We start from the raw sequence: 21,843 nt of genomic DNA on the forward strand, positions 1-21,843 counted from the left end.
CATCATTACCTGTGGCCAACACCAAGGTTGGTGGATGAGTGGCTGGGCTTGGTCGAAGGATGCTGCCTGCATTCCATGGCTAGGGCTGTGGTGAGGTGTAGGTTGGACGGTGGTAATTATCACAAACACACAAATGACAGGTCGCAGGGTGGTTCGCAACATGAAAATAAAAAATGAGAACAAAAAATACACAATAAAAGAAAAACAAACCAAGAGCCAATTAATTTCTAATTCTATTAATGTTTAATGTGTTTTAATGGCTTCTTTTTTCTATATCTTTAGTTCTTATTTTGTTTGTAAGCTGTTTCCAGTCCTTGTCAAAGGAGCTATATAATAATAATAATAATAATAATAATAATAATAATAATAATAATAATAATAATAGTTAATGAAGAAGAACAAATTGCAGCAAACATTCTCTTTTTCAAAACAACCCCTTTTTGCAATTTGAAGTCAAATGTCCCCGCTATGGTCCCAGCATGATTAAGCCAGGCAGTAACCGAAGCTTTGTGAATTTGCAAACCCGGATTAATGGTTGTCCTTCCATGTGATGATGATGATTTCTCTCCTGCAGCACACCAACGGCTGGATTGACTCCAAAAAAAGCCATGAGCGCCAAAGAGCAGTAAAGTGCACCAGCTTCCTAATGAAATACGTCTCCGAGCACCTGGATTTTGATGTGAGTGACCAAGGCTTAACGCTGCAATTTCAGATTAATTTTTTTTAAAAATGTATTACATTTCTCTACTGCTCTTCATCTGAGGATCACAGGGTGGTTTACAACAGGCTTTTCCTAGTGGTGCCGGGGCGGTCCTCTCCCTCCGCACCCCCATTCCTCCGCCAGTGTCCAGGGGTACCAGAAACCCCAGGATTCAAGCACGTTGCTTTTATGAATTGTGCATTTCCGTATACCTTCTCCCCTAACGTCTGCATTTTGTTGTGGTGGTTTGGAGAACTGCATTGCAAAATTTGTGGAAGCGAGAATTTTGAAGGAAAACCTATGTCTGGGTTGGCGTATTGCTTTGGAAAGTTCAGGTGTGAACTAGATGAAAGCTGTGTGGCATGGCCATCCCAGGGGAAGGTGCCCACCAGTGCTATTTTTCTAGAAAAAGAGGTGCCAGGACTCAGCATGACTCACCCCCCTCATTCTCTTATGATGGCAATACCGACCACCTGAGAGAGGTGCCAGAACTGAGTTCCAGTGAGTTCTGGCTGGAAAAAAAGCCCTGGGGAAGCCTTGGGTGGGCCACCTAAGCACAGGTCTCTTGCCTTGCACCCCTCTGCCACCTTGCCGACTGGAAGCATGCCAGGTGGTTTTCTCTTGCTGGGCTCTGGGGGACGAGGGCTGACTGTGCCTCTCTCTCTCCGCCTCCTAGATATCCCAGGATTTCCCCCTTCTTGGACAGCTGGTGGCGCTGTTGTCCCTTCACATCGCAGACAACGTGAAGGAGATTGGCCTGCAGTCATCGGAGGCCATGTACCATCTCCTTTACATCATGATAGCGAAAATGGGTGAGGGCGATGCTGGGAAATGGTTTGTTTCTTGCAAGCCACAGGGTAGGAGACCTGTAGCCCTACAGAGGCTGCTCCAACTCCCATCATCCCTGAGTGTTGGCCATGCTGGCTGCTGCTGGGGTTGATCAGGGAGTTCAGGAGGGCCAGAATTCATGCCAGCACTGGCCGAAAGCAAACACCCCGCTGGCCAGAGATGAGAGAGCCGTCTTAAGGGAGGGATCCACGGCTTAAGAACATCCAAAGAGCCTTCTGGATCAGACCAGTGACCCACCCCAGTCCAGCATCCTGTTCCCACAGGGGTTGACCAGCAAGCACAATTCGAACTCGGGAGCTCTTTCTTCTCCTGTGGTTTGCTGCCTCTGACCATGGAGACCATCCTGGCTAATAGCCATGGGTAGCCTTCTCTTCCATGAATTCCCCCAATCCTCTTTGAAAGCCATCTTGGTCCGTGGCCATCACTGTCTCCTGTGGGAGGGAGTAGTTCCAAAGTTCAGCTGTGCACTGCAAGAAGAAGGACCATCCTGAAACTTCGGCTTCATTGGAGGTCCAGTTGTTCTCGTGTTATGAAGGCGAGAGAGAAAACTTTCTCTCTCCACGTTCTCCATGCCCTACGTTGGGTCTCCTCTTCCTCACCGTTTTTCTAAATGGAACCCCCCCCTCCCAAATGCTGCAACCCCGGTCCTTCTGGTTGCCCTCATCTGAAACTTTCCCACTTCTGAATTATAATGTTTGAGGTGAAACTGGTTGGTCCCAGTGGGCAAACTGGAGGTTTTGAGCAGGGAGCACTAATGCGGTTTTTCTTTGGCATGCGTATCCCCCAACCCGCCCCTGCTTAGGTAAGGAACTGGAGATGAGGAGTAAGAATAAGAAAGGCAACATGGTCAGGTGGGTCAGAGAAGACTTCTTCATCCCTGGGCCCACCGTCTTCTACAACAACATCCCCAAAGTGGCAAAGGTAGGTGTGGCTTTGTGTACCCTTTATTGCAAAGGCTGCAGCCAGCTCCCCGTTGGCAGAGATTTGTTCATTCGGGGAAAGTGGGGCCCTGCCCCACCAACCTCAGTGTGCCCTCAGGCAGCCCACGCCTTCTAGGGTTGAGGGAGAGATTCAGAGCAGTTCACATTGGAAGCCAAAGCGATCAAATCCAGGCTTTCTGAAACAATAGGAGAACTGAAACACAACCCGCCTTTGAAATTCACATGTCCTTGAATTTCGCAATGCCAAACGGTGTGTAAAAAAAGGCATGCGTGAGCTAAAAGTGTCGAGAAAATGAATATATCAGTGTAAATAACATTCAGAAATGCATTGTATTAGAATAAATTGCTCAAAGACCAGTGCCCGTTGGCCTAAACTGCATGCAGAATTCTACTTATTGAAATTCTACCAGGTGCTGGGAGACCTAGGGCTCAGATCCCCCCTCAGCCCTGAAACTGATGGGTCAGTCCCAGTCTCTCAGTCTAACCTACCTCATGAGGCTAAATAGGGGAGGAGAGAGAACCATGCAGGGTGGAGAAAGGGTAGGGAAAGTTGGCTCATTTGGTGCATCTTTCACGAGGCACTGCCAAGCCAATGAACTGTGCCAACCTTGTGGTGGGTGTTTTTGTTGTATATGAAGAACTAAACACACAGCCGGCAGGTTCCCACCCAATCTGACTTGGTTTGGCATTGTATAACGGATATCCACTATTACTCACCCTCTCTGTTCCTGCGAGAAAAGGTACCTTATTTTCTAGTCTGACTTTAGACTGAACCTCTCCATGTTCCAATGTCATAACCAATTTAAGATGTGGACAGAAAATAGCAAGGCGTCACCTGACTCTTAGTTTTGTTTCTTGTAAAATCCTGCGGTTACTTAAATAAACTCATAAATATAATCACTGAATTGTAGAGTTGGAAGGGACCCGGGGGTCATCTAGCTCAACCCTCTGCAAGGCAGAGTGGAAATGTCTTTCACTTTGTTTGTGAAGGCGCCCTTGGTCTACTGAAACCTCTTCTTTCTTCTTTGTGCCAGGCTTTTGGGGAGCACCTCAAGCCCAGCCAGATCACCGAAGTCTTGTTAAAGGCGATTGACAAGCTGACAGTGGAAGACAGAGCCATCTCTCAGGCTGCAGGAGTGCTGCTGAGCTCCTTCCTGGAGGAAACCGGAGCCGACATAGAAGATGTAAGGCTCAAAATGGAGGAAACATTCTCTTCGGATGTAGAATTTGCTTGTTTCTAGGGGTGTTGGGACGAAACCACAGAGCCTAGGGCTTGCCGATCAGAAGGTTGGCGGTTCGAATCCCCGCAACGGGGCGAGCTCCCGTTGCTCGGTCCCTGCTCCTGCCAACCTAGCAGTTCGAAAGCACGTCAAAGTGCAAGTAGATAAACAGGGTACCGCTCCAGCGGGAAGGTAAACAGCGTTTCTGTGTGCTGTTCTGGTTCGCCAGAAGTGGCTTAGTCATGCTGGCCACATGACAAGGAAGCTGTACGCTGGCTCCCTCGGCCAATAAAGCGAGATGAGCGCCGCAACCCCAGAGTCATCCGCGACTGGACCTAATGGTCAGAGGTCCCTTTACCTTTGGGGGTGTAAGAAGGCATCAATTTCCGTGTCTGTGGCTTGCGCCTCTGTTTCCATTCTGCTGCAGCTCGGCTTCCAAAAAACAACCACCATGGTTTTCATCTCGCTGTCTGCTGTGGCAGTCTTTTAATTACATTATTCCACCCTGTTCGTGCCAATGCAAAGGAAACACAATGTGGACAACACAGAGGTCAATGGACCATTGCTATTCCTAGGGTACAGCTTCCTAAGTTAACAGGAGAGATGAGTCAAACCGGCTCTTTGATCTGTTTTCTATTTCTTTTACGGTTCTCTTTTGTAAGCTGTCTTGAAAATCTAAATACACATTTTCAAACAAACAAACAGCTGTTTCTTTCTCATCCCGGCATTTTTATTTTTTTTTATCCTGGTAATTTCCCACAAATTTCACGTAAAATTCCAATACATAATAAAGTTTCCTTTCTTTTTCCTACTTTCCATCCCATTTTCCATGGTGGTTTTTTTTAATTCTATCACATTGCTGCACCCTAACTTCACTCTTTTGTATCATAGCCATAACACAATAATATCTAATTATTTCCATTGCTCATAGTTCAAATCCTGCTTGCCAATTTGTGATATTATAATATTTCTTCAAATAGTCCTAAAACATAAAACAGTCATGGTGAAGTTCTCTTGTTTTAGCTGCCAGCTTTGCCAATCTATTCTTTGCTTATCCATTCTTTTCTGCTGGGAACTTCTTCATCTTTCCATTTCCTAGCTGCTGTAGTTACATACACAAAGAACTTAACCATCTTCTTTGGAACTTTTGGCCCTATAACTCCAAAAGCTTCAGTTTTGTTTTGTTTTGTTTTCCTTTCGGGAGGGGGTATAATCATTTGGAACATCTTTTTTTCTTCGTCATATATCATTCCCCCCAAATCCCTCGCTTTCTTTCAGGTCCACCACACTTTCTCATCTTGTTCTTCTTTTATTTTCTTCCAGCTACCCATGATTTTCAGGGAGATTTATAACAATCTCCCTAGAATAAGAGACACCCGGGCGAAGGGGGAGACAATAACGGCGCTCGTCCACCTCGCCATAAGGCGCATAAATGGAGTCGTAGACTGCCTTATATCTACCTCCATTGAGGCCAACGGGTAAGGGTGTCTAAGAGAAGAGTGTGTTATGGGGGGGATAGGTCCATTTTACCTGCAAATCTCAGGACGTCTCAGATGCCCTGCATAACCTGCGATCCACCAAGCCAGGCCACGGCCCATCAGCCACGGGTGGAGATTTCCCAACTCTGTGGCACCTCCCAGGTTTTTGAAGTACAGTTGCCAGGTTTTCCACACACACACACACACACACACACACCCCTTCTGGACAGTTGGGAGGGAGAGGGGACAAATTCAGTTTGGGTCACTTTTAAGTGACAGCTTACATCATTTGCAATTTCCAAAACAGTCTTATTTCAAAATTTGCACTATTCTGAATTTTTCAGTGCCGTTCTCCAGTCAAGCAATTCACACACACACACACACACACACACACCCCAAGTAGCCACACACATGCATGAACTGGTGGAAATAACATGTAGAAAGACATAACATATGGGGAGATTGCTTTGCAAAAGGTGCTTGAGAGGCAAAATTGTATCTGTAAATATGCAGAGTTTTCATGATGTGGAAATGGGGAGAGCTGAATTTAAGTGGGGTTTCTTAAATTATATTTCAGTTTCATACTTGCAAAAAATTGTGCCCCGAGTTACATATCCAAAAGGGGAATAGTAGTTTCTTTCTTTGCTAATGCATGTGCAATATAAAGGAAATATAAAAGGCCTGACTTTTTTTAAGAAAAGGAAAAAGGGGACTTTTTTTTTTTTTGAAAAATTGCAGAAGTGCCGCAGTAATTTGGAAGGCCTTGGTCGCCAATCCTTATTGCAGTCTCAAGCTGCTGAAGCCCCTTCTGAAAAGGCTCCAGGATGAAGAACCCAATTTGGAAGTCACTAGCAGGCGACACAGCGAGTCTCAAATGCCAATGGCGGTACGAAACCACTCCGTTTCTCTCTCCTGGGTTGTTCTTCAATGGGAGCTGGATGGGCCTGGGGGCTTCCTGCTTGGGGGGGGGGGTTGCATCTTAATAACTGTGAGGCAGGAAAGGCTTATCTGGTTCCAGGTTTGGGGGGGGGGGGACCTGCTGATTTCTAAGAACAGGCCAGGATATTTTTTGGTGCCTGCTGTCCATTCTCTGCTGAATGCTGTTCTCTTGTCCTTGTCCCTCCAGGCTACCAACGCTCTGCGTCTCATCCTGTCCCTACCTGAGGCATCGACTGTACTGCAGAACAAGTTCCCCAAGCTATTGCTTGCACTTACCAGTCATATCTATTTTGTTCTTGGGGCGAGCAGAAGAGGTTCGTGGGCGACGAGTCTCATCCCGGACCCCTCTTCGCCTCTCAGTCTGCTGACGTAAGGGACCTGCTATTGCATTTGGGGTGGCCCTCCCTTCTCCCTCTGGGCGCTTGCAAGCCTGACCCATAGCTTTGATGGCTCAGCCCTCACCAAAGAGAACAGGCTTCATTTGGACATGGAGGTTCTGCTTAGGTTGGATAGCTAAGAGACCCAGGCTTCCCCAACCCCTCTGCTCTTCGGTCGTTCTGGACCACAACTTCCATCAGCCCCAGCCAGCACAACTGGGCTGAAGGTGGGAGTTGTTGTAGTCCAAAACATCTGGAGGACATTAGGATGGGAAAATATGTTGGAGACTCTCCCGCACGATGGGCTGATTTATTGGGGGGGGGGGACCTCACGTGTCGTGGAACCTCAGGTCCCCATCACAGCAGAAAGGTTGGATCTTGTGTTGGAAACTGGTGGGAGGCTGCAGGGGGTGATGGTTGTGGTTGGATCCATCAGGCTAAGCAGCACAAGACTGCGTTATGCCAAGGACCTAAAACTCCCCATAGGAACCTACCGGACCTTGTGATCATCACCTGAGGCCGCTCTTCATGTGCCTCCTGCACACACAAAGGGGCCTTTTCTGTGGTGGCTCCCCATTAGCGCAACGCTCTCCCCAGGGAGGCCTGCCTGGTGCCTTCATTATATACCTTTAGATGCCAGGCAAAAATGTTCCTCTTCAATCAGGCCATTGGCTGATTAACATCCTACGCCCTTTCAGCTGTGTTTGTGAGAGGGAGAGGAGTTATTGGTTTGCTTTGGTTCTTGTTTTTATGCTGTATTTGTGCTTTTTAACTTGCATTTTTATGTTGTGAACTGCCCTGAGATCTACGGATGAAGGGCAGTATACTAATTTTTAAAACGGATAAAGAAATGTAATATTCTTAATTCTTTCACTTGACTCAGAGCTGCTGTGGAGGCGCTGAAAAACCTTATTGGCTGTGCTGGATATTTAAAAGAAGCTAGCATTTTGGAGGTGCAAAGGTGCTGGGAGAGGCTGTCAAACCCAGAAAGCTTTCTTGAAGGCATTTACTTTTTGGCCAGGTAAGATGGTGAAAAGGACTGGCTGGGGAGGCATGAGGAGCAGCCCACTGAGGCCCGCTTTCTGGGAAATGGGGATAAACCTGTTATTTGTTTCAGAAAATGTATATGCTGCTTGACTGTAATAAAACAAACAAAATACAATGCGGTTTAAAAAAAAAAGATAAGAAAATATCAATAAGAAAAACTAACAACAATAATCTGGGACTTTTGGAAAGTTAAAATAGCAACAGACTAAAACCAGATGAACATTTGCACCAGCTTTCTAGACATCTGGGTAGGCTTGTCTAACCAAGAATGATCTTAGCAGGTGCCGAAAAGAGTATAGCGCAGGCGCCTGTTTGATATCAATAGGCAGGGAGTTCCAAAGCTGAGGTGCTGATACACTAAAAAGTTCTTACAAATGCAGAGCAGGTATTATGCGGTGCCTGAAATAGTGCCAATTCCGCTAATCGAAGAGGTCGAGTGGGTGCATATGGGGTAATGGTAATATTATTACTATTAAATAATGTATTACTCGCCCTTCTCTAGCAAGTCCTGGGGTGGATCACAGCAATTTGAAATTCAGAATTAGAATCAGTTGAAACAAACTGCAAAGGCAGGAATAGGCTGGGGCCTGAAAAGACATATCTCAGGCGTCACAGGCCGGCGTAATAAAGAGCTGCACATTCAGCAGGTGACCCACCTCTGTGGGGGGCAAATGCCACAATTCACCACTCTTCCCTAAATCCGTTTGCATTCACCATTGTTTCATAAGAGCAGGGCAGAGCAGATAATGTCTGCAGAGAGGGTGGAATGAAATCTGCAAGAGCAAATCGGGATCCTGGGGTTGGCTAAGAAGAAAGAAAGGCAAATGAAGGACTCTTGTTTTGCACAATTTATATTTGGTTTGTTTCCTGCCAGCTCAGAGTTATGCAGGACCCGGAACCTTCCCCTTCCCCCTCCAAGCCCTGAAAACCCAAGCCTTCAGCAAACCCTGCCGGCTTTGGAGATGCATTTGCAAGATACTGCCATTCACTCTCAAGCACCCCTTCCTCAAGAGAGAGAGCTAGATAAGGAAGGAGTTCTTGTCGGTTGTGGTTGTTGTGCAGGGACACTCAGCGCTCCTTCCTGCCAGCCTTCAGGCTTCTGCATCCTTTGTGTCTGATTTTGATGTTTCAGGACCTTATTCACCTTCAACAAAAAGGACCTGCGAAGGACCTTCAGGGTGGCCGAGGACTACCTGCAATCCCCTGACATTAACAAGTTCACGGTCGGGGTGGCCTTCTTCACCGAGGTGAGAGTCGGAAGCGGGGAAGGCCTGCAGGCGCTCCTGCTTTGAAAGAAGGTCTTGGGGGGGGGGGCACCACTGTGCCTGAGGCAGCCTCTTCTCCAGACCTCACCTGCTTTCCAGCAGCCACTACCAGCTGCCCAAGGGAGGAGGCCAGCAGCAGTGGCCACGGAGAGGCCATGGAGAGGGCCCCCCACAGCCGCCACCGTCCTTGGGACAAGCGCTGGCTCGTCCTCCTGGCAGGGGGCACAGGGACATTCTGGGATCAAATCAGAAGCTTTTGTAATTCCAGGGCTGTCCCTGGAAAACCGGGACTCCGGGAGGGTATGGAGTACTGAACTTCACAGATTTCCCCCTGCCCTCTCGGCGCCCTCCCTACTTTCTTTGGACTTGCACTCCATCAAACGTTTTCTTTCTCAGCTCCTTTTTCACTCGGAGACAAGCTTAGATTTCGTGAAGGAGCAAAAGATTATGCGCCGCCTGATGGACTGGATGGGGCAAGCCAACCCCCACGTGAAGCTCTGCGGCATCCGAGGGCTGGGCTACATGCTGCAGCACCCACTGCCGGTAAGAGATTGGGCACATGATTGGTGTACAAATTAACCCACCAGCGCTCTCAGCGCAACCATATCAGCGTTTCAACGAGGCAGTTGAAATGAGATTCAGTTGATCTGCTGCAGCCTTACGCTCAGGTGCAGATCAGCATAGGAAGGGAGACGCACCAGCTCTGGTCCCTTCCCCTATTGGAGGCCTCCCACCCTCACGAGAAAGCCCCCTCTTGGGTTGTCTACTTTTGTGTAATGCTTATGCTGTGGTTTGTGGGTGCAAGCCGGGTGTGCGTGTGCTGACTTCTCTGCAGTGACCGTGTTCCCTTGCCTGCTTCCTTGCTTCCTTCAGGAAGAGTCCTTGGACCCCTTCGTCTCGCCCCTGATAAACTGTGCTTCCAACCCAGACGGGCGTGTTGCCAAAGACTCCATTAAGTGCCTGCAACTCCTGTTCCAACACTTGGAGGCCGAGAAATACAGTTTAGCCGGGTGCAACCTCTACCCTCAACTCTTGACATACTTTGATGATGTAAGTCAACAAACCTCCGGTACTAGAAAGGGGCTTCAGCCATGCCCTGAACAGGTGCTTCCCAAACGTTTTGGGGGACTGCCCCTTTGGTTCCACAGCCTCATCCCCAGTGCCCCCTACACTATAAAAGCATTATTCAGAATAGAGGTTTGCACGACCCACTAAGGAAGATAACAAAAAAATAATCAGAATTCCTTTCTCCCCCCCTCCTTCCTTCCTTCCTTCCTTCCTTCCTTCCTTCCTTCCTTCCTCTTTCTTCCTTCTTTTTCTTTTGTTTTCCTTGGTGTCCTCTGCTCAGAGCCATTATTGGGCTCCATGGGCATAGCCAAGGGGGGCAAGGGAGCAATTTCCTCCTCCCAATCCAGTAAATAAGTAAAAATACTGAACTAACTGACCAATCGCATCACAGATAGCTCAGTTCTGCCGCCACCCACCCCGACATAAATACTGCCCCACAAGGATAAATCCTGGCTAAGTCCATGTTGGCTCCAAGGATTACACACCCAAGAAGGTGGTGGTTGGTTGGTGAAGTGACCAGGAGTGAGAGACAGGGAAGGGAAAATCTCTCAGGATGGGAGGCTGGGAGAAGAAAGGCAAGCTCCCAGCAGGTGAGAGCTGGTGGGGGGGGGGGTCCAGCTCTTTCTTTGAGACAGGGGTGAAGAGATATCCTTGAGAGAGGACACTGCATTTCCGCTTCTGTTTTTATTTAGACCAGCTTTTATGGTATTGTATTCTGGTGCCTGGCCCCAGCCTTGAAAATTTCAGGGTGTGTGTGTGTGTGTGTTTCAGCCCCCCCCCTTGATGGTGCCCCTGCAGAACACTAGCAATGGATTGCACATTTATTCAAATCCCTCTTAAACCGATTTAATTCGTTCAACATAACTGATTGGCTTGATCCAGTGAAACCAGCTTTTCAAAGAGTGGTAGTCATTTATACCTCCCTCACCCCCCCCCCGTCACCCCACTTGACTTTTGGCACCCTCCCCACAAGTGATCCCACTGCCCTAATCTGCAAGACTTCTTGCTTCACCAGCACTTCAGGTGACTTTGTCTGCCAGCAGGTGATGCTGGCACAACTTTAGATGCACCAAGATGAACTCAGTCCTTTTAAGCCCCTGGACGGGGGTGGGCAAAGGCCACCGGGGTTGGTCCCCTGTTGTGTGGGCCCGGAACACCCTCATGCAACCAGAACCATAGAAAACGGGAAGTGTTTGTTCAGCTAAACTCCCTGAAACCTGTGAGACGGGTTTGCCCTGCACAGCACTTGGCACTGACTGGCGTCCTCCTCCTCCCTCTCCTCAGGAAGACAGAGAGCTGCAGAATTGCTCCATCAGTCTTTTCGGGATGCTGTTGAAGGGCATAAAGGAAGAGCACAGAAACAGGGCAGAGGACAGCATCTTCAGGAGCCTCGTCCCCCTGATAATCCATCTGACCGACTATTGGTGCGGAGAGGTGAGTTGCGTTTGGAAGGGCTAGTCTGGCCATCGCCTGGCCTGTTGGCCGAATTGGTTCTCCCTGGCAGCTGTCCGCACACAGCCGGGACGCAGGGCAACGTTTCTCTGCCTGTGGAAACCCCTTACGATACCAATGCTGGGTGGTCCTCGAGGCATCTATAGCCCTGAGGAAACTCTCCCCTTTCCTGGGAATTTCCACACAAGGAGCGCTGCTCTATGTGTTCCAGCAGGGCTTGGAGAATCATCACCCCACAGACCTGGTCATGCACAGACTGGTCTTGAATGGGTGGGCCTTGATTGTGCTTGGGGTCTGTGTCATCACCACACCTGAGGTTAAAAAGGGATTTCTCTGTCCCGGTCAGATAAGTTAGAGATCCTGGGTTCCACCCCTTCCCCCACTTCCCACCTGCTCAAGTCATTTGCTCTGCAGATACCATGCTGTGGTTGGGATTGCTCTGCAAAGGGTTGGAATCACAGAATCACAGAGTTGGAAGGGATCCCAAGAGTTCTCTAGTCCAACCCCCTGCAATGCAGCCGGAATCTCAGCGAAAGCATCCCTGGCAGATAGTCCTCCAAGCTCTGCTTAACAACCTCCAGGGAAGGAGAGTCCATCACCTTTCAAGGAAGTCCGTTCTGGAAGTCTTCTGATCCAGGCTGGTTAGCTTGAAGGAGTGGAAGCTTTGCAGGGTTGGTTTTATGCCCAGGTTGGAGTTCCTGGGTTTGGAAGCAAAGCCTTGACACTCCTGCTGTCACTGTGATCAGCTGAATAGGCCGGCCTGGTGGAGGTTCATTTAGCAGCCAGTAACCAGAGGGAGGGTCTTTTTCATGGTGGCTCCTCTCTATGGAATCACTTCCCTTCTGAGCGCAGGTGAGCCCCAACATTAGTGGCCTTTGGATGCTTGTTAAAAACCTATTCGTTCTCAGGGTTTACAGGTGCTTAATTCCCAGTGGGTTAGTTGTGTTTTTAACCCTGCCTGGGTCACTGTCTGCATTTTACTTGTATTGCAGCCTTAATGCAGATATATATGTTTTCAAAGCTGTTGCAAGCCTAAGGCTTGATGTGAAGTAAAATGTCACCCCTCCTTTCATTTCTAGAATTGTCGGATTGTCCTTAACACAATTGTCACCTTCCTGGAACTCGAGGAGCTGCCCTTTGACATCTTTGAGATTGGCCAGCAAGACGGACTGGACTACAGATACTCACTTATCTGCAAGTACCTTGTGAGTAAGATTAACTGAGTCTCAAAGCGTTAAGCCAGTCTCCCCAAACCCAGTGCCCCCACAGCTGGTATGAACTGCAACTCCCATAAGTCTCAGCTGGGCCTGGGCATCTTTCTTCTGTGAAATGGCATGGCCTTGTTTGTATTTTATTTCCCTCCAGATTTCTCCAGAGGGGAAGACTTTTTCCAAGAATTTCTTAGGTTTGCGACTCACCATTAGCCCAGCTTCTTTCTTTCCTCCCAAACTGTGTGTGTTTCAGTGGCAGTGGCAGGCTTATTTAATTCTACTGCCTGGCTGCTATTTTGGATCCGCCACAATGCCCCAGATCACGGCTTGGCTGAGGAAGTGGAAGAATAACTAGATTAAATTGTGCCTCTTTAGAAATAGGGGGGGGGGATGTGATGATTTTTCTTAGAAAGATGTTGTGCAACAGCTGCAGCACTCCTAGCTGCTCCTCCCTCTCTCCCTCTGCTAAATCACCCCCCCCTGTTTTATGCCATTGTGGTGTATTGATGTACCCCCCCCCCCATGGGTTAGTTGTGGCTGCAGGCCCTCCAAGTGCCCCTATTTTCCAGGGATGTCTCTGTTTTAGAGGAGCCGTTTTGGTTTCTGATTTGATCCCGGAATGCCCTTTTTCCTTAGGATGTCCCTATTTTCATCAGAGAAATGTTGGAGGGTATGGGGCTACAGCCTCCAGCTGTCTGTATCTGTGGCACCAGCACCAACTGGCCACAGCCACCAGCTTGCCCTTGCCTTCTCCATCACAGATGTCTTCCGAGACATTTTGGCACTATTATCTATGTGTAGCACAGCCGCAAACAGAGGCCCACAAACGCTGCCACATCCATACTTATGCTATGGAACTCACTGCCACAAGAGGCCCAGGTGGCCACTAGCTTGGATGGCTTTGAAATAAGATGGGGCAAATTCATGGAGGGTGGCTTTGCTCTGATGGCTCTGCTGTGCCTCCACAGAGATGCTTCGGAATACGACTTGCAGAGAACCACAGGAGGGTTTCCAATTTAACAATTGGTTGAATATGTTTTGGATTGATTTTTTAAAATTGCATTTGTTGGATCTGCAAATGTTAATAGCTTTTTTAAAAATGATAAGTTCTTTTTCATCTTTAATTGTACCCTTGTGTACACATCTTATATTAAGTTGCATTGTCAAGTCAAGCTTTTGGGACCGTAGAACAAACTACCAACTAAAGCAACTAAAATGTTCTGTCCTCTTAATACTTTGACATGAAGTGTGATTCTGCATTATATAAAGTCAGTAGTATTACTGTGGGTGGCCAATTCATAAATAATTAGGTGAATTTAAGGATACTTAGTGTTTCTGCATTTTTCCTTTCTTATTTTATCTGCCAGGGGTGTTAAAGAAAACCCTGTATAAGTAAATAGGGGCTTCAAACAACAACAACTCCTCATTCTGTTTCTAGAAAAGGTTAAATTATCAGAATAATGTATGCAAATGAAGCACCTATTTGCATAAATTTCTCTGGCTCCCATCCCTGAGATTTCACTGTGTTCAGAATTTGGCAAGAGAGAGAGAGATGGGCGAAATGTTTTGCAACGGAGAAGCCTGCCTAAACCTTTTGTTTGTTTCTGACCAGTCCGTAAATACCACCTCCCCTTTCAAATATTGCTTGGCCACCACGAGGGATAGAAATGCGTTAAGAAGCTGGACTTTGACAAAAAACTAATTTTGCACCTTGGTTGCCTTTCTGTCCACTCCCACCCCCAGTTGCGCAGATACACACACAGGTTGCCAGAAATGCTAGCGCAGATGATGGAATCCCTAAGGAGCAGGACCCCTGTGCACCGCAAGACAGCGGCCCTACTGCTAGGTAATTGGAAAGAAGGAAAGGGGGTTTCAGGGCATGAGCCAGAAGTGGGAAACCTGGAGGCTGTGTCATGCGCTGCCTAACTATGTCCAAAGGGAGGCTGCAGCCAGAAGGCAGATTCTTCCCACAGCAAGCCGGGGGCTTCTCTATTATTATTACGTACCCAGGCTGGCTAAAAGGGCAGAGCAAGGGTCCAATGGGGCTGGGGTACGGCAGGGCGGAAGAAGGATGGGGTGGGATGCTTTACGCGGGCCCCACCAGCGCGTGGGGGGAGGGTCCGGGACGAAACTCCCACGCAAAACGAGGATTGCCTGTATTAAAACAGAGACGCACCCCTAACATTTTCTGTGCCTGGGGCAATCACCCCAGTAGCCCCCACTACGCCACACCATTTCCCCTGTATGAACTCCTGGAGAGCCTCTGTTAGTCAGTGTAGGTAGTCCTGAGCTAGATAGACCCGGTATCAGTGAGCTTCCAAGGTTCCTACGATTAAACCAGCAAATTGTCAAAGTGATCCAGACGTTGTTAGGCTGTTCTATAGAAGGGACTAGGTGCCTTGAGTCTGGTGAATGTTTTAGCTGGACAAAATATCAAATGCATTTTCTATTGATCTGTCTAGCATACAGTGCACAGTATATTGAACCCGACGTGGTGAGCGCTAAACAAGTAGAAGATATATATATGGGTGAGTAAGGTTCAAACCAGCTCTTTTCCTTTCCCCAATAAATTAATCCCAGATTCTCTCACTTTAGTTACTATCAGCCCCTGCAGTCTCCTTTCCCTTCCTGGTTTTGATTTCCATGTTCTTCTAGCCACTAGCATGACGGGATATCTGATGAGCTTGTGCTGGGCAAGAAATTGCATTGGCAAAGTATAATATAGTTGGATTAGACCTAACAGCAAATGTTTTGTTTCTGTTCGCTTGGACATGAATAGAAACAATGGGGTTGTTTTTTTTTTAAAACAAATTTTATTAGCATTTTCGTAATATAACACAAACCCAACCCCACACCTACAAATACAAAAACAAATACAAATACACATAATGTCAGGATTCTTCTTCTTATTTGTGTATCGTACAAAAAAAAATTTCTACTTCTGAATCTTGACGTTTGACTTCCCCCGCCTTTTCACCTTCGGTTTTAAATCAATATACTATTTCCTTAACAACTTTTCTCTATAAAAAAAAAATAACTTTACTTAAAAATAACACAATTATCTTGATCTTTTTATTATAACCTAAATCTTAACCATATATTCTTATAACTAAACTTATTTCTTCTGTCCTTTATCGTGCTGCTTTTGACTTAAGATTCAATATCTCCTTACTTATTTAAAATAAACTTACAATTAACAGACTTCACACTCCGATTTCGGATACCATGACAGACCATTTGGATTATACATTTAATACTTCAACCCACTCCCCCTCTGTCCATTGTCTTTTTCTGTCTTTCACCAGAACCGGATCTCCAATTAGCTTCTTCTGAGTGTCCACAGATCCAGGCATTCACAACAAACCTGGCATCGAGCTTCAGGGTGTTCATCACTTCCTTTCTGGGCTCCTCCGTACCTTTGTACCATACTTCTTCTTCTTGTAGAAATCTTAATTCCATGTCCCTTGCCCCCGAGCTGCCACCTCGGAGTCTGGATATTATAAATTTTCCCGTTCCAGGGCTGCCACCCCCAGAAATCGGTTCCTTTTCCCGGAGTTGCCCAGCCATTTTGAACCATCCTTCAAGCACCCCTCCCAGCTCTTTGCCAAGGTTTGATTCCATTGTATAAAACTTTTGAAAAGCCTCCTCTGTGGAAAGTGAGTCCTTTTTATTTATAATTCCACTCAAAACTTGCAGTTTCCGATTAAGCAGTTCCAGCTTCAAGACAGTGAGCATTTCCTCATCCTTTAAACCAGAGTTCAATACCAGTGTGAACACAAAATCCATCATTTTAGAAGGGAGGGTGAGTGTCAGATTTCAGTTCCTGTCTCTTCCTTCCTTTGTTTCAATTTTTTCCCACGACAGTCCAAGTCGTCGCCATTTCTCCGAAGCCGGAGTATAAAGACCAAAACTTCAAATGGAGATATTTTTTCCCCAGTTAACCCCCGAAGGGAAATCTCAGCAGTCTCAGTTTTCAAATTCCAGATACTTTCTATCGATTGTTGTAGCAGCAGTCACTTAAACGGTTAATTTCTTTCACCTCCCGAAGGGAGAGAGGCGGGCTGCCTTTCTTCTTTCCCCCAGATCGTTCCAAGAATACAAAGAGTCAATCAAATACTCACAGCCACTGGGTTCTTATCAGCTCGTTAAAGACAGGTAGAACTTAGACGCTCATCACAGGCTTTGTCGCCGCATTTACATCCCGGTTGGGGCATGTCCCCTATAGCCCGGCTCCGTCGTCCCTTCACCCCCACTCCCCCTTTACAGGGGGAGCGGGGGAAGGGTTCGGAGCCACAACGGGCACAGCCGGGGAGCCCAGGGTGCGGGACGCTCTTCCCGCACCCCAACCGGAGCCCCGCTTTGCGGTAGCAGGGCTCCTAACCCCCGGGATGGACTGGGTGCTTCGCAGCCGAAGCAGCCCACGACCACCCGCAATGGCGTCGCCGCCGGAAGTCCACAATGGGGTTTTTTTTTGTCTAACAACTGGCATTCATTTACCTAGCAATGCCAAGACGAAATGAAGTGTCACACTTGTAGGGCATACTGAATTTTTCAACTTTCAAATTCAGAAAGCGAGGGGTGCTAAAAAGTTGTAACATGACTTGGGAATTGAAATGATGTTTGGGTGAAGGGAATATGATTTAGTTTTGCTTGGTAAGTGAAATGTGTGTAAAATAGTAAACAAAAGGAAGTTTATGAAACCAAGTGGGTAGGAAACGGGTTCTTTCGGGTAGAAATTAACTTATTTACTTTAAGAAGCCTCAGGCTTAAACCCAATACTATAGGCACAACTCTTCTTAAACTTCAGTTACTAAAAATCAGTTGGTAACTTCAGGTAGATAAATATTCAGGTTTCCAGAATAGATGGTCAAATGCTCAACTCAAGTTTCTGTCACTTAGATACTACCATACGTTCCACACTATACTGCTTCCTTCACAGCTTAACACTTTGGTTCATGAGTGAGGGGCACTTTCCCCTCAGTTACCCCCTCTCTTAACAATATAAATGGAATTACAGACCCCTCAGCCCTTGTGACTGGGTTGGAAGTCTTCAGTACCTAGAAGAACTCTCCCCTCCTGGCTAGATTGATACCCAGGGAGCCTGAATTCCCACAGGATCTGCCTCTCTGGGCACAGACTCAGCCCTCCAGGGCACTCCGGTCTGGAGACCTTCCCCAGACCCTCAGCCCGGTCTCCCTATCCAAGCTGTGAGGGGCTCTGTCCTCCCACTGTGGATAGTCTCCTCAGTGTGTCTCTTTAACTTCACTCAGAACCAGTTCTCCCAATCTCCCAACCTGAAACCTGTCAAACATCTCCAATCAAATCCTATCCCTCTTCTCAAATCCAGCCCTCTCTCTCGTCTTCTACTGGCTCCCCTGGAACTCTGGCCACTCAAAGGTGTTGCCAGTCAACCGTTTGCTGGAAGCGGAGAAAAACACTTAGTGGCCTGGCCCAACTTTTCCGTCACAAATGGCTCCCAGCCACAATGGCTCTGCTCTGCCTCCCCAGTTGGAGGCGGAAATGCTTCTGAGCACCAGTTGCTGGAAACCACAGGAGGGGGAAGAGTTGCTCTTGTGCTTGGCTCCCACTTCTGGGTTTCCTGTTGGGGCATCTGGTCGACCATTGTGAGAGCAGGATGCAGGACACTGGCCTGATCCAGGAGGACTCTGCTGAGGTTCTCATGTTCCTTCTTCCGTTGCAGCAACCTGGGACCTTCGTGACGACATTAACACATCCGTGTCCAAAGCTGCAGTGACTGCCAGCGACGAACTGTTAAGACGCTGTGGAGACCAAATGAATCCAGAGATTGTGCCCAGCGAGCATCGCCTGTCCTTACTAAGAAACAACATGGCAAGGCACTGAGACCAAGAAGGAAGGAGGTCTTGGGAGAGAGCAGGCAAGCAGCAGGAGCGCTCCTTGCTTTCCACGTGCCACAAAGAGCAGCTGCGTGGAGAGGGCCGGGGCGGCTGGGCTTCCCCTTGGGTTGAGGGCCCTTGCAGAGAACTGGGGCCCAGGAAGGTGCTATTCTTGTGGGGAATTTGGACACATCCAAAAGGACTGCCCCAAAGTGAAATGCTATAGATAGGTAAATCAACAAATGTGAATATTAATCCCATTATGCTGACCTTTAGGTCTCTTATAATCAAATTGTGTTTACAATAAAATATATGGGGTCAGTTAACATTTGGATTTATTTATTTTGCAACGGTTTCTACCGTAATAAAATTTGTTTATTGGTTTTTTTAAAAAAGAAGAAGCAGCCCCTGTATTTTTAGCAATCTCATCACCCGCAAAGTAATGCTGAGGTGTAGGTAGGATGGATGCAGGGCGCTGTGCCTCCCCTCCAGGGTACCAAAGCAAGGAGACCGTATCACCAAGAAATTGTGTATGAAACAGCATTAATAGGGGAATAAATAAAAAGCCCCACAAGCATTCTGGGGCTGGAGACTCCAGATTTCCCTCTTGCACAGGGTGAGACCCCTCACTTTCGACTGGGACAGTTAAGGAGAGGGATCCAGCTGTGTGTCATTGGCACTCTGCCAACAGCTGGCACCAAATGTCCCAGTGCAGGGTGGAGGGGGCAGTGGCGCCGCAATGCGAGGGCCCCAGAGGGCCATCTTGCCTCGGGTCCAAGGGGCAAGAAAGGTGGATGTTTAGCTGGCTTGGCACTCGCGTGTTGGGAAAGACTTCTCTCCCCGCCTGGATGACAACAGCAACAAACAGTCTGCAGCATTTAAGTTGGAGCAGAGACCTCATTTGGCTTTTGAGCCTTGATAAAAGTCAAAGGCAATGGGGCGTGAGCAAAGCGCCAAGCTTTTTATTTGCTATTTTATTTTACTATTTATTTTATGAATATATTGCTGTTGTTTGCCTTATGTATATGTTTTTGCAATGGTGTTGTTGCTTTCCTTTTTTAAAATAAATATTTTTATTTGATTTTGTAAAAGTTATAAACATTTAATAAAAAACAATACAAAATACCTGTGTCCAGATTACTCTGAATCTCTTGACTTCCCTCCGTCCCTTCCATGGGTCCTAACATTAATATTAACATCTGCATATCCATATTTTCTGTTACTTTAGAAGTGTATTTAAAATCCTGCTAATGCCTTAACTTGTTTACAGTGTCCTTGTAGATATATCATAAACTTTTCCCGTTCTTTTTTCAAAGTTCTTTTCTTCTTGGTTTCTGAGCCATCCCAGTAGCGCTGAGTAGGCCACATTACTTCAGATGGAATAAAACTGTTGCTTAAATACAAACTTGTTGAAAATGTACTCCATAGGAAACAGTCTGTATTTAAACAGTGGCTTGGTTTACATGGTGATTTCGGATCTGCACCCCCCCCCCTCCAATAATCCTTGTGACAACCCTGAAAAGCAAGTCAACCCTAGTGGTGTGTTTCTTCTCTTGGACTATCCAGCAAGTCCACGCTGATCTTAGCCATTATGCTCCACTCACTATCAGCTGTTTAGCCCAGCCCCTAAAGGATTCTGAGCCCAGAAGATCCTCCAGCTCACACTTTACCAGGTTTCCTTGGCCAGGTTGGAGAGCCACCTTGTCCCATTTGTGCCACTACAAGAACTCACAAAATCTGCCTCGAACTCCATTAATACTGGGTGCCACAAGCAAAGGAAGACTCCGCGCCAGAAGTGCCTGCAGTCTAGGACAGAATTCAAACCTCCGTAAGCAGTGGCAATGCAAGAGGAGCAGCGCTTCTGCAAAAACGGTGGGCCTTGGCAACTGTCACAGCCAGGGCTGTGGATTTAATAGGGGCCAAAGTCACTGCCTGGACATGAAAGTTTGGCAGGGTGTCATGCTGCATGACAAGACAGCCCATTTGGGATTGCCATGAGCTTCTGTGCTGACACCACTTTGAGCTTTAATGTAATTCTTTAAGGACACCCTATTAACCCTAGCTTCCATAACCACAAGCAACCCAATACGCCTTTGTTCTCATAAGCACCCGGTATTTCAAGGGACCAGCTAAACCAAGTGAATTAAGACCGAACGTGTATTCTAGAGCATTTCTGAGCTTTGATAAATTTAAACACTTAGCATTATTTTAATGCTGGTCTTCCTTGATGTTAGTTTAGGAGTTCATAAAAATTTCAAGGCATGTGTTATTTACCCAATAGCCCTTGATTAAATAATCATTCTCTTGCAACTTAAGACTCTTCTCTTTATGCATTATGACACAAAAACTTCTACTTTTCTTTCTTTCTTTTCTGTACTTGCCACTATTTCAACCATTGGGGCAGTTCAGACTGGCAATTTGGTTTGTTTTTCCTTTGCAATTTTATATCTTCCTACTGTCCCCATGTCATGCAAAACTAAAGCATGAACATTTAAAACTACAAACCCCATAGAGTTATTGCTACATATGACAGGATTGTATTTTCTTGCATTATTTGAATCTACATTGCTAGGTCACCCCTGGGTTTAGGTGGGGATAAGTACTACAAAGAGGATAGAAAAATGAGGCCAGAGTGTGAAATATTAAGGAAGTCTAACAAAGCTCTGAGTTTCCCTGTAATAGACTGCTTCAGTGTTTGTTAAGAATTAGACATTTGATACTTAAAAAACAAACAAAAGCTGATTTTGGGGTGACCCTGCTTTGTGGGTGCCATCCCTAAGCACGACTGCTTACACCCAGTGAGCAAAGGAAGCTAACCAGGGTGGGAGACTACCGAGATCCTCACATGCAAGATCTAAGCAATACAGCTTGCAAACAAATGGATAGCTCAGTCCAAAGCATGAACCTCCCAGGGTTGTTGGGCAAAAAAGATTCTCGCACTGCAGGCTGAGACCCTACCTGCCCACAGAGTGTCTCTCCAGAGTGGTGCATTCTCTGGTTATCTCCCGCTTGGACTACTGCAATGCGCTCTACGTGGGGCTACCTTTGAAGGTGACTCGGAAACTACAATTAATCCAGAATGCGGCAGCTACACTGGGAGCGACCACCGATAACACACCGGTCTTGAAAGACCTACATTGGCTCCCAGTAAGTTTCCGAGCACAATTTAAGGCGTAGGTGCTGAACTTTAAAGCCCTAAATGTCCTCGGTCCAGTATACCTGAAGGAGCGTCTCCACCCCCATCATTCAGCCCGGACACTGAGATCCAGCACGGAGGGCCTTCTGGCGGTTCCCTCACTGCGGGAAGCAAAGTTACAGGGAACCAGGCAGAAGGCCTTCTCGGTAGTGGTACCTGCCCTGTGGAACACCCTCCCATCAAATGTTAAAGAAATAAACAACTATCTGACATTTAGAAGACATCTGAAGGCAGCCCTGTTTAGG

At 47.1% G+C, this 21,843-nt stretch overlaps 1 protein-coding gene across 1 annotated transcript; it reads left to right on the forward strand.

Annotated features, from left to right (window-relative positions):
* The first annotated feature begins 1,377 nt into the window (after positions 1–1,377).
* Positions 1,378–18,788, forward strand: LOC117050863 (maestro heat-like repeat-containing protein family member 6). Its single transcript, XM_033156765.1, has 15 exons — positions 1,378–1,512; positions 2,352–2,470; positions 3,525–3,674; positions 5,034–5,188; positions 5,927–6,074; positions 6,315–6,486; positions 7,390–7,525; positions 8,684–8,798; positions 9,213–9,359; positions 9,690–9,866; positions 11,169–11,318; positions 12,416–12,541; positions 14,291–14,393; positions 15,010–15,075; positions 18,249–18,788. Exons 1-15 carry the CDS (start codon positions 1,476–1,478, stop codon positions 18,407–18,409), a joined length of 1,962 nt encoding a protein of 653 aa, XP_033012656.1. The 5' UTR covers positions 1,378–1,475; the 3' UTR covers positions 18,410–18,788.
* Positions 18,789–21,843: the final 3,055 nt, after the last annotated feature.

The sequence above is a fragment of the Lacerta agilis genome, chromosome 8 (genome assembly GCF_009819535.1).
Source record: "Lacerta agilis isolate rLacAgi1 chromosome 8, rLacAgi1.pri, whole genome shotgun sequence".
In the NCBI taxonomy this organism is placed as follows: Eukaryota; Metazoa; Chordata; class Lepidosauria; order Squamata; family Lacertidae; genus Lacerta; species Lacerta agilis.

What these genes read in the sequence shown, in the direction of transcription:
- LOC117050863 (XM_033156765.1), top strand. Translation starts at nt 1,476, where the DNA reads ATGTACCATCTCCTTTACATCATGATAGCGAAAATGG. An exon ending in CCGGAGCCGACATAGAAGAT is followed by an intron (nt 3,675 to 5,033) that starts GTAAGGCTCAAA and finishes ATTTTCTTCCAG; the next exon opens with CTACCCATGATTTTCAGGGA. An exon ending in TGCTGCAGCACCCACTGCCG is followed by an intron (nt 9,360 to 9,689) that starts GTAAGAGATTGG and finishes TGCTTCCTTCAG; the next exon opens with GAAGAGTCCTTGGACCCCTT.